The sequence below is a fragment of the Pyrus communis genome, chromosome 9 (assembly GCF_041283825.1).
Source record: "Pyrus communis isolate YQ-2024b chromosome 9, ASM4128382v1, whole genome shotgun sequence".
NCBI lineage: Eukaryota > Viridiplantae > Streptophyta > Magnoliopsida > Rosales > Rosaceae > Pyrus > Pyrus communis.
The window spans coordinates 15034256-15047063 of NC_142573.1; the positions used below are offsets into that span (position 1 = coordinate 15034256).

At 36.4% G+C, this 12808-nt stretch overlaps 1 protein-coding gene across 3 annotated transcripts; it reads right to left on the reverse strand.

Annotated features, from left to right (window-relative positions):
• Nucleotides 1–4177: 4177 nt before the first annotated feature.
• LOC137739689 (sulfite exporter TauE/SafE family protein 3) lies at nucleotides 4178–8522 on the reverse strand. 3 transcript variants are annotated; one of them, XM_068479353.2, is made up of 13 exons: nucleotides 8369–8522; nucleotides 7127–7447; nucleotides 6673–6832; nucleotides 6310–6510; nucleotides 6150–6214; nucleotides 6019–6055; nucleotides 5857–5945; nucleotides 5691–5777; nucleotides 5542–5592; nucleotides 5217–5438; nucleotides 4938–5031; nucleotides 4668–4808; nucleotides 4178–4557 (listed from the first exon to the last, which is right to left on the reverse strand). In XM_068479353.2, exons 2-13 carry the CDS (start codon nucleotides 7334–7336, stop codon nucleotides 4472–4474), a joined length of 1443 nt encoding a protein of 480 aa, XP_068335454.2. In that variant the 5' UTR covers nucleotides 7337–7447; nucleotides 8369–8522; the 3' UTR covers nucleotides 4178–4471. The 3 variants fall into 3 exon arrangements, with proteins under 3 accessions (XP_068335454.2, XP_088556447.1, XP_068335455.2); XM_088700321.1 differs by lacking the exon at nucleotides 8369–8522 and adding an exon at nucleotides 7804–8365; XM_068479354.2 differs by lacking the exon at nucleotides 8369–8522 and adding an exon at nucleotides 7953–8338.
• Between the last annotated feature and the right edge of the window lie 4286 nt (nucleotides 8523–12808).

The window sequence follows — 12808 nt, forward strand, 5'->3', positions numbered from 1 at the left end:
TTTATCCTGTCTTAAAGTATGTAGACAGTTTAACAAAAAGCTTAGATACAGCCATAAAACAAACAAAAGAATGTTACGTTGTTGAATTATTTGGTTGTTTTTGGTACTTCACTTTGTGGGACTACTGGCCTTGTTGATTAAGTGCTTTGTGTAAGTATTTATTCAAGTTTTCAATCTAGCTTGACTTTATGTGGTTGTTTCGATATGGCCTGATGTTTTTTGTCGATCCTAGACGTATCTTGTGATCTGGAAGTCACACGGAGTGTTCTATGAGTGGGCTCGGGGTGGAATACAGGTTAGGGTGTAGGGTGGAAATTTTAGGATTTTTAAAATTTCTAGGAATTTTAGAATTTCTTTGCAATTTTTTAGACTTTTTATATTTTTTATTATATATACGTATATATAATTTTTATGAATTTTAAGAAATAATGTCATTTAATAGTTATTTATTTATTATTTTTTTTAAAGAAATTACTGTGATGTATTAGAATTATTTCTTTATTATGATTTTTTTTACATATGTCATCGTAGTTGATCAACTGTGGCCATCGTTCTTCATTTGGTTGGGGTTAGGATGACCCGACAGAAATGGTGAATATTTCACTGGCAAGAATTAGTGTTACCAAGACGGCCATCGTAGAGTAAGTGGTTGGGCCTATTGCATCAGCTTCATTGGTTTAGAAGCCCTGATCTGCCCTACATACATAGCCAGAAACTACATGGTGTTGTGCTAGCCCAACCCCCATTGTTGACGCCTGGCAGGATGATGCCGATTTGGCTGCCATGCCCTTATGAGAGACGAAGAACTCCCAGCCAGTATGTGAAGAAGGTGAAAGTGTAGGGATTTGTGGAGGCTTGTCTTTGATCGAACTATTCACATAACACAAAGCAAGATCATGATCGTTTATAACCCAAGATATCGGTGGTGAATGCTAAAGTCGACAACCTGTTGACTCATGACATGGGAGCTATCATTTGCACCAAGTGCCCCATGAAAGCCCCTTTATAGAATGAGCTTGCCCCTAAGGTGAAAAAGGAAATGAAGAAGGAGATCTTAGTATGTGAGCTTTTTAAAAGTTATTGATTTATTAATTTTACTTATTTAGTGTATTTTTTAAAGTAACACTTATTTTTTTTTTGTCTATTTCTAGCCAACTTCGAGATTGACATGGAGCAACTGGGTATGTTCAAGTACATAAACCGAGTGTGGACCAATCAGTTCAAGGAGTGGAAATACGAGCTGCACAAATACTTCGAGACTTATGTTCTAAAACTCTTAGCGATCCACCCCTGAGTCTATGGAAATGATGAACAAGTGGCACTAGCTCTAAGGTCATTCTCAAAGCCAGGAATTTTTAGAACTTTTTTTAACTTTCATTTCATTCCAATTCTCTTTTTTATTTTATTTTTATTTTTATTTTTTTAAATTTAATCAAATTTTTATTCATAGTGGAAATTTGAAATAAGGCTAATTGGGAAGTGAAGAAGCACATCCATCACTCTGGTACTTGGCCTCTCACTTACCAAGCCGAGGAAGGAAATTGATGCCTGGGGGATACGCGTGCTAATTATGGAAGAATGATGAGTACCTCGCTAACCTCTCCCAGCTGTAACATGACATGCCAAAAGAGTAGCTAACACTTAATCCAGGACGGGGTTGGGCAACGGGAAAGTTAAGAGTTTTGCAGCCTAGGAGTAGGTCAGATTCGGAACCTCATGGAATCTTCTTCATCTAGCTCTCAGTCTCAGCCTGCAAAGGGGACATTTTCCAAACTATAGTTGAAGATGGAGTTAGAGACCATGCGACAATGAGAAGAAGAGGCATGCCAACAGGATGATAACTTCCGACTGTACATGTGAAAGATGGTGTAGGCAAGGGTAGCCTATGGCATTCGCTTCCCCGATCCTCCAAGCGACTTTCTGCCGCCATCCCACCAGCCACCCAATGAGTAGTTAGTTAATTTAAAATATTTTACATACATTTGTACAAATATTTCAGTTTTAATATAATTAAGTAATTTATTTTTATATTGATATTTCTTTTGAGATTAATATAATTAAAATTTATTATTTATTTAAATAAAATGTATAAAAATGAATTTTTTTAATTAAAATGTTTGTTGGACGAATTATTTCGTCGAGCATGTATTTTGTACTTTTTTTAAATTTATTTTCTTTAAATTCCTTGCTTGACTACTGTATCATCAGGTAAATTTTTTTTTTTTTTTGTTTTTGAAAGATATATTGTTGCCGAACGAAATAGTGGAATATTCATCAGGCAAAATTATAAGTTTGTCATCGTTTAGGATACTATTCCAGCTCAACAATGGGTTTGGGCAACAAAATATTGTTGTTGGGAAAGTTAGGTTTGTTAGATCAAGTTGGTCAATGCACTTGGCTTGACAAAATTTTCATCGGTTATTTCATCGGAAATTTTATTATTCATCAGGCAAACGTTTGAGCGATGAATTTTGCCTCACTAAATTTGCCCGATAAATGTCCATTCAGTCAAAACATTAGGCGACAATACCTTATTTGACTTGACAAAATTCTTTGTCTAGAAAAGGGTTTTTCTTGTAGTGCCAGATTATAGAACAAAAATTGTTAGGTAAAAGTCAAGGGGTCAAAGTCATGAACCCAATTGCACGTGTAGTACTTAAATTTCATACCACAACCAAGCCATAAATGGCTTAAAACTGGTCTAATTGGTTTACCAATGTTGTGGTTTAGTTTGGTTATGTTTTCAGTTTAACGTGTATCTACTACCAAATGAAACCTTTTTTTTTTTAATGGAGAAGTAAATATTTAAAAATATTGTATAATTGGTCATAAACCTGTTGGGGCCGAAAAATTGCATATGCAAGCCCAGTTACGTCTGAAGGTCCGATTGCGTAAAATACCCCAATCAAAGCTTAAACACATGCAAAGATGAGTAATGGAGAATATTTACAATCACACCACACTAATAAAATAATAAATTATGGAGTAAGTGTTTGTATATACACATCAAGCCCACGAAAGTCCATATATATATTTACCACACCAAACTTTAACATGACATCATTGTCGTGTACAAATCACGCTAACCACGATACATGCTCACGTAAATCCAAGCCACATATTGGGGCTTGCCAAGTGGATTGTGGTGTGGATGGTTACAAAAGTTTATTGGGCCTATGTGGAGTCAAGATTATGAAAGCCTTTGGGCTGCTTGGGAGCACCAAAGATCCATACCCAAAATATTTGAATCCTACATAAGCAATTCTAGGAGAAAACAAACCAAGTTTCCCTTTCCCTTAACAAACCAACTAACCCAGATAGGAAGAAACTAGAATCCAAATCCTCAAGTTCACGTGAGAGCCTAGTGCAAGGCGTCTATTAATGAATAGAAGAGATATTTCTCTTCCTAGCTCACGTAGAAGAATGATGAAAGAAAACAAAAAGGCACATTGCCAGAAGAGGCGCCTATGGAAGGTTGACTAGGGAAGAAGGGTATTTGAACGGAGGGCACGATGCAACCATCACGGGGGCAACGACATTCATCAATGATACACTAAAAGAAAAGTTGTAGTTGTGCTGAGGAAAATAGAGAGGAAGACTTAGCCAAAGCAAGAGGAAACGGGAAAATCAATTGATTCCCTAGTGAAACCTAGGAAAGCTACCCTCCACCTGTAAAAGGGAAGAATTAACTCAATACAAGGCATTGAACACATAAGCACATCAGAATGTAGGATAAAGAGAGAGACAAGGGAGAATTCTATATGTATCGCACCAAGCAGGGAAATCCTTCTGTAAGTGTAGGCAGTCTTGCATCCTTAGAGAAATCACTTTTTTGGGTTTTTAGGGTCCTTTAGATTTCCTTTGAGTTTCCTTAGCCAACATAGGTATCCTCAAACCCTTATGAAAACCAGATTATCCATCCCTCAAAACCATGCAACCACACAAGTTCTCTCTCATGCTAAATTGATAAATTTCTAGCTTTCCTACTATACATCGCTTAGGCAAGTCACTATTTGCTTAATCATGCTCTGCTTTCTAAGACATGCTAATTCTTTTGAGGTATCTCGGAACTTAGTATGCAAAAGAACTAGGGGAAGCAAAAAGTCCTCCAACAAAAACTAATGAAAAATAGTAAAGAGAAATGAGAAGTAGAGTAGAGAAAGACAATAGAAAGACGTTCTCCAAACTTGTATCATTTATCTTTGATAAGCATCTTTTTGTAGACTTACAATAATAGAGTATTGGTTATAAAACAATAAGATGAGAGGTTATGGACATTATGGTGGTCATCCACAATATTATAAGCGGTTTGGTTTGGTTAACCCACAATTTATAAAATCAAAGCAGGAAATCGAAATTTGAATTTGGTATATGCACTTTGGAGAACAGTAATATTATTATCTTGTATATGATTAGAAGTGTGAAGAATTTTTTATGCTCTCGAAGTTAAGGTAATGAAGAGTTTTAGGGGTTAGGATTTATGAGTACACATCCTCTGAAAACCCAAGTACTCCTTATGCTCAATCTTTTTGACCAAATTTGCCATGCCAACCCCACCTGTTTAGAATAAAAAAATTAGCCATATGATGATTAACAAAAAATCCATGAAAAAAGTGGCTGCATATGTGAAAGTGGAGAGCACATGAAACTGGGGCACATTAACATACCTAATGTCAGTGCGCTCACAAAAATTGTGAAAGCAAGAATGAAGATGATCAAGGATGCTCTTCCTATTGCCTTAATCACCTTCCCTACCACATGTTGCCCTATGATCGCAGAACCGATAGCCACAGCAGTGAAATAGAGTGCTGAAAGTTGAAGAATTGTAACGAAAGAACCCGACATTTATGATTTATTTGAAGATAGAAACTGCCTTCTAACTAAACACCTGCAGTCATCATTTTACGAACATAAACTGCAATGGCTGAGAAATTTACCGTAGGGAATTGGAAATCGCTTTAGGAGGTCGTATTCTACGACAGACATGGATGACGAGAATAACATGATGAAGGTGCTTGTTGCACTTGCTACCTGCATTTACATGAAATAAGGATTGTAAGGTATCTAATAACAAGTGGTTCCGTTATATCGATAACAAACAGTACTAAATAGTATTGATATATGACATAAATAAAGTATCAATATTTTGTCGATGCTGTCGATTTTTCGACTTGCTATGTTCATAGTGCTAAAAATAAATGAAGTATGAAATGTACCTGAGGAGGAACTCCCATCTCCAAAAAGAGAGGACCCATAATAAAACCTCCACCGAGACCAAGCAATCCACCAATCAATCCAGCTATTATGCCAAAGAAACAAAAAGAAACAAGATTATGCACTCTCCATTTTGCACCTGCTTCTCCCCTGGATGAAATTACCCTCTGCCCTTTGTACACTTTAACTGCCTCATACGAAGTCACTCCAACCGTCACAGGAATCTGAACAAAAGAAAGGAAGAAAAAAGTTCCCGCTGTGAGGTTCTTAGTTCACAATCAGATCGGAAGAATACTGTTTGTTCACTGCAGGGAGCATGGAAGGTACCTGTAAGAAATCTAATATCCAATATGCCACTGAACATTTTGCCACAAAATTCTGTGACAACAAATTATTTTCCCATCAATTGTATTTCTTAATTAATGCATATAATTAAGTGAAGGGAAAGTGCAAATCAAAAGCTACTAGATAAAAACCTTGCCAATCTGCAATCCAAGTATTATGATCCAGACAGCAAAAATAACTCCAAGTTGCTTCCAGTAAACGTTACGAAGAACAGAAACCTGGAAAACGTCACAGAAGTTAGTTCCTAATATTAACCATGCAAAAAAGTTTAGGCTGTATTAGCATTAAAATTCTAACCACTTTTCTTTTAGTCTCCTTAACTTCTGGTATGCCGTTGTCAGTGCCTCCATGATTATTTCTGCCTTCAATGTCTTCACTGGCAATGTCTAATTAACGAGCATGTTAGGCAGCAGAAAAGGAACATATAACAGGAAGTGAAGAAATGGTTGATCAACTTACCTTTCAATTGCAAGCGTTTGGAAGCCTCCAGTGAATTCTAAAGAAATGAAATAAGGTGCAGTGTTAGATATGGATTAATACAATGCAGAATGCACAACCAACATAGAAAACACGAAAAGCTTAAACGCCACCTTTTTCGTTGCAGTTTCTTTCTTCCACGTCTCGACACCTTTGAAGAATGATTTAGTTGATGTGCCTGCAAAAAGAATTGAAAAGGAGAGCATTGGTGTTGATGGAACTAATTACATTTCACGAATTGGGAAGATATGTTGCAGTTAAGAGAAGTTTTACCTAAGAGAACAATAATTAGTAAGATGGTGATCATCCATTCGGAAAGTACAACATTCAAAGAAACTCCAATGCTGATCCCTAACACCAACATTGGTTGGAACAGAAGCGCGAGATCATAGTCCATGAGGGGCAACTCAAGTGTGGGATGCCTTAGCCTTAAATTGTACAAGACAGTTGCTGCTGCTCCCCCCGTGATCATACCTGACCAACCAAATAGAAAGACGTGAAAGTGCATTCGGGTGAAAGGTAAATAACAAGGCAAAATTTCCATGTATTTATCTTATGAAACTAGTGTACAAGTTTATGAGAATTTGAGGCTTTGGTACGAAGTAAACATAAAAAAACTGTGATGAAAGTACTTACATTTTGATATCGCTGTTGATGATTTCTGATCAAAGCCGATAATCAGGGTGAGCATCGGAACAAAAAAACCACCCCCTCCAACACCTCCCACGCTCCCAAATGCTGCCCCAAGGAATCCAATAAACGTACCAACCACAATTTTCCATCCAAATCGCATGTCCTATCACCAGATTTCAATTACTACTAGCAGTACAAAATTGCTTCATAAGAACTATATATCTAGAGTGCCATACTTTCTAAAATCTATTATTAATAATAAAAAGAAAGGTGACTGTTTATTGAAGAAACAGAGGAAGGTAAAAAGTATACATATATGTAAAGGTCATAGTTTCACATTGCAATCATTCTTCAGAAAAAGTTTCTCACCAGCCAAACAGTTCACTTCCATACGATTGATCTAGATTCACAACATTAAGACAAAATATCCAACATGCTGAGTGAAAATAGGACTTACAGGCCAGTCATGCTTGTAAACCGCTCCATCGAGATGTGAAAGCAATTTGGACACTCTGATTAAGTAATTAGGTTCAACCTTTTCTGCATGATTCTGACTTGAAGATTGTTGCTGAGAACTTTCTTGTGCCGAGACAAATACTACAGCCACAAGAAGGAAAACCACTTCAATCAACCTCAGCCTCCACCAGTTTGATTTTCTCCAATCCATCTGATGCTTCTGAACTCCAACAATTCCTCCTCAAACCCAAGAATTAAACAGAACAAACATTCTAACAAAAACTCATGGTTCAAACCGAAAACCTGGTTCGAGTACAAAGTTCTGCAGAAAGCAAAAATTACTGTTAGACTTGGGAGAAAGTTAGAAGTCTGGGCTCATGAATGTGTGTGTGTGTGTATTATTTATGTATTCACTTTGTGATAGCATGGCAACAATTATGATACTGTTGGCGACTTATCATTTTTTAAAGTGGTTTTATTTCACCTAAATAGGTTGCCTAAGATATTCCGATATTGGCGTAACATCGATATCGACACTTATATACAACAACAGATTTATGCATCTATGATGTGCATGTACATATGCTATTAATTTCTACAAATGCAAAATTAATAATAGCAGTAAATATTTTGCATTCATAATATTTGACTGAATCAAAGTTCATTGTTTCTCTTCACTTCTCTGATTGTGTGATCTCCTCTTTTAATCTCAGATTTCGTTAGGTGCGTGACTCCTCCTTCTAAAACAAATATTTGAGATCAAATATTTTGCCTGGCTGAGTGAGTGAGTGAATCCACGATTAACAACATTAAGTGAGCTCCGTTACCCTTAGTAAAGAAAATCCTGAAATCCCCCAATCCCCTTGCTTTCAATATCCCTCTGGCCCGAACTCTCAAAACTCTCAGTCAAGAGCCCTAACCTTCATGTGATTGCATGCAATTCTATACAGATATTATGTAAATAAAATGAAACTCTGTGCATGCATAAATGGGTCCTTGACTGCACGACCCAGATATGAAAAAACAAGCAAAGCTTGAACTGATATGTGTCAGCTCAGCTGGGATCAATCTGCTGAATTCTCTGAGCTCTGCTAATTAACGCTGTTTCGCGGGACATAAGGGATATATCTGCGCAGTTACACATCAGAATCTCTTCCATTTTCCACTAGCCATTCTACTTCGCATGACATGACAACATTTCCTACTACAAAATGAAAGAAAAGAAGAAGGAAATTACTCTAACCTTATCAAATCTCTCTCGTCACAAAGTACTCAACGCATAATCTTGAATTTCTTTGTGTTGGAACTCCACTTTAGCATGTGTGTGTGGTGTATATTTAATTGTTTTTTGCGTATGATCTTTTGATGAGTGGTGTCTTTGTTTTAGTTTTGGCATCTTTAAGAAGGAAAGTAGTGGAGCCTTTTATATTATTTTGGGATTTTGGGTGGTGTCGCAATATTGGTTTCAAGGGTAGCTTGATCGGACGGCTCTAATTTGTTTTATCAAATGTGTTTCTCGTGGATCTTAAGATATTTATTCTCTTGCCATCTTAAGCCTTAATTAAGGTATATTTTATTTAAGATTAAGTAACTAAAACCCTATAATCTTTTACTGTCATTTTAAATTGGTCTCAACTTTTTTAAACATTTCAAACAAGTACCCAACCTAACAAAAATGAAGATCGGAAAATCTCCTAACAAAGAAGAGAGTTAAAAATTCAAATAGGGCTTCAAGGAACTTGTTTCTGCTCATGTGATTCCTCATTCGCCGATTTTCAACTAGTAAAGCGTCTAGTTCTTCTTTGAGGGCGGTGAAGATAGTGGTGGCCGCATCATGGTATTTTATATCATTTCAGCAACCTACATGACCTTCTTCTCGATATTGGTGACTCGAGTTATAAGGTTGAGTTTGTGGTTATGCGTGGTCTGGAGATGATGACCTAAGAGGGTGATGGTGACGGTTACTTGGTGGAAGTCATGGTTCCATGACCTTTTATTGATGCTTTTTTTTTTTTCCCTTTTTCGAAAAGGATTTTTTATTGATATTGGAGACAAAGTAAGTCGTATTTAATTGAACAAAAATTTAATTGGGGCTTAACGGATATGACAATTTCAATAGGTTGGGTACTTATTTAGAATATTTAAAAAGAATGAGACTAACTTAAAATGATACAAAAATGTTGGAGAACTTTAGATACTTAATCCTTTTAATTATTGAATGAGACTTCTTAGAAGTGTAAATATGAACCTTCTAATCTAACGGTATTTCTGTCTTCACATGTATTTTTGTTATTATATGATATATTCTGATTAGGATCTTCTTTAGGGCAGTCATGAGCTGTAGCCTAACCTAAGTGAGATTTTGTGAGATCTTGAAAGGGAAACAAATAGTAGATGTTGTCATGACTTAATTGAATTTTAGCCTATCTGCATAAACGTGTAGAAGCTTAGGTGCATTATGTGTTTCACTTAATTTCGAGATTCTAAATAAATGTATGTGATTTAGAATTTTACTAGGTCTTTTGTGTTTGTTGAGTTATATTTGTCGATTGTTTGTATCTTTGAGGTATTCTTGTATAAAAATATTAAGATTTTAGACTTTTAGTCATTTATGTTGTATTTGCATTGCATGTTTGTTTTTTATTTTTGGTTTTTTCTTGTATTTTTTGTATTCGTTTTGAGGTACAAAGCTCAGCATGTCCTACTAAATAAATTTACTTGTATCGTGGATTCCACTTCTCCCCATTTATGTTTTTGTATGTATATATGATAAATTTTAGAGGTACAATATGGTCCATAAAAAATATCATCAATATTGTGCCTACTTAACCACCTACCGCTAGATGTGGGTTATATAAGGTATCGGTGATATTAAAGGTGAAAATTCTCATATATAAATAGTATTATATTTTTGGCCCAATGTGCAACTATATTCTCCAACATATTTTAATCGAAGATATGAGAAACAATATTGAAAGGCTTTTTAATAGGTTGTATTTAAATTTATAAAGGCATCAGTGATATTAGGGGCGTAAATTTCCACAATACCAATATTGTCATCCAACAATAATACAGGGCACAAAAATTCACTAATTTTTTGGATTTGAACTCCATCTTACTACTTGCTGAAAAGTAGAACTAGTTTTTGATGAAGAATCATAGAGTTAGACCTACTGGCTCGAATGATGCGCTTAAAGCACTTGTTACCACTTCTCGAGGCCACAAATGAGCAAGAGGCGTCATGGCAGCGGCAAAGGGTCGAACCCTTAACCACGAGCCCAAGGTCGACAAAGCGGAGGCCCATCCAAGGGAGGAAATCCGACCTCGAAATGCGATTCCCTGGCTTCCAAGGCTTCTAATTTCAAGAATAAGGGCAAAGCTCAAACCAATCTAGATTCAACTGATCTTGATATGTGTTACCGTTGTGGTTCAAAAGGACATTGGTCCTATTTTGCCAAGCTTCACCTAATGTTATTACAAAGTATCATTCACATCGTCAAAACTTTGAGACAAACTTTGCACAAGTGGAAGATACCACCATAGAGATTTCTGATTTTTAGGAGGCATCTGCTTCGATGGAAGATTAGATTATGTTTTCAGACATGTTGGTCATGTTCCCTTAATGGCTAAACCCCAAAGGTTAATTATTTGTGTGGTGCTTTTAAACTATTTAGATAATTACATATGGATATTATTTCTCTAATAATTAACTGAATAAATGGAATTCAAATTGCACCTTATGTATATGATCAATTCAATTAATTTATTTCTAGGATTGTTTTGTGGAAAAGTTAGTTGTCTGTTAGATAGTGCAATAACGTACACTATCTTCTATGAACATCACTATTTTACTAACTTTGTACCTAAAAATTCACCTCTAACAACTCTTTCAGGCCCATCCAATCTGATTGAGGGGTACGGCATGCCCATATCATGTTGTCCAATGGTACTAAATTAACCATTAAAGAGGCCTTTTACTCACCCATTTCGGAAGAATGTTGTTGAGCTTTAAGAATATTTGAGAGAATAATTACATGCCGAAATCATTGAAAAGAATGATTTGCAATATCTTTGTATCACTTCATACAAATATGGCTAGAAGCATATTCATGCGACAAAGGAAAGCTTCACAACTGGATTGTATACTACAACAATATAAGTTGTAGAGGCCCACCATATGGTCGGCCAGAAGTTCAGGTTTCAAAGCATTTCCCTACTTTGGCACGATCGTATAGGACATCCAGGAATAGATATGATGTGCTGTATCCTCAAAGTATCTTACGGGCTTCCTCATACTAGAAATTTGCAACTCATTCTTGGAATACGTCATGTCAAGCTTGCTTTATGGGGAAATTGATCACTTAACCATCAAATATAAAGATTATTCATGACCTCCTTTCCTTTCCCCCTTCCCCACTCCCAGCCAAAAAAAAAAAAAAAAAACCCAAGTTTCTTTAGAATATTTAAGGGTATATTTGTGAACCTATCCAACCAACATGCGGACCATTTAAATATTTTATGGTGTTGGTTGATGCATTGACAGGTTGGTCACACGTTTTCCTACTTTCCACACACAATGCAGTATTTGCGAAACTCCTAACACAAATTTTTGAGCTTAGGGTTCACCACCCTGATTATTTGATTAAGTTAATTTGATTGGATAATCTAGAGAGTTTACGTCGCAAACTTTCAACGATTATTGCATGTAAGTTGGGATTGAAGTTGAACATCTAACATCCCATGTTCACACCCAAAAAGGGCTAGTAGAACCGTTCATAAAGCGTTTTCTATTGATCACTCGGACCTTGGCCATGTGCACCAAGCTTGTGGTCTTTGCAATTCTTCACGCAGCTATGTTGGTTCACTTAAGGCCCACCGCTACCTAATATTTTTCACCTTTACGGTTAGTTACTGGGTATGAGCCTGACTTTTCACACTTATGTGTGTTTGGGTGCACACTTTATGTGCCTTAACTACATACCAAAATGGGTCTTCAGATAAGAATATAAATCTATGTCGATTATGATTCCCTATCAATTATTTTCTATTTACAGTCCTTGATAAACGATCGTTTTACCGCACATTTTACGGACTAGTCACTTCGATGAGACAGTCTTCCCGTCATTAAGGGTAATAAGAATATTAACGTTCCTGAATAACATTGCGAACTATCTTAGATTATCCCCACTATGTCTTATTTAGATCCTCGCATTGCACAGTCTAAAATTGAAGTGTGTTGTATTTTAGATCTATAGAGCATTGCTCAAAGCATGCCCAATGCTTTTACTAATCTAGTGAAGGTGACGAGATCACATATACACGCTGCAAACACGCCTGCAAAGATATGAATTGCTTGTTTCCAATAAACAAATATATAAACCCTTCAATGAAATAGCACACATATACCCGCTAGAAACACGCCTGCAAAGACATAGGTGATGAGATCACGTATACCTCATATACGTCAAAACATCGCTTCTGAAGGACAAACAGCCTTTGAAAGATGGTTGACCGCACAACTTGGTCCATTTGCGGTTAGCCAATCATTTGTTCCTACCCGGAAGCGTGACAGACTTGTTGGCTCAAAGGATTCACAACCTCATAATAGGAAACTCACGACATCAACTAGTGAAACTAGTTTAAATCTGACCATCGCCTACTCAACCATTCCGATGCATGAGGT

Bases quoted from the DNA above. Each gene is read 5' to 3' on its own strand.
- LOC137739689 (XM_068479353.2), bottom strand. From the start codon at position 7,336: ATGGATTGGAGAAAATCAAACTGGTGGAGGCTGAGGTTGATTGAAGTG. The intron at 6,215-6,309 runs GTAAAACTTCTC...TTCTTTTTGCAG, and splicing joins ACTAATTATTGTTCTCTTAG to GCACATCAACTAAATCATTC. The intron at 5,032-5,216 runs GTACATTTCATA...ATGTAAATGCAG, and splicing joins AGATGGGAGTTCCTCCTCAG to GTAGCAAGTGCAACAAGCAC.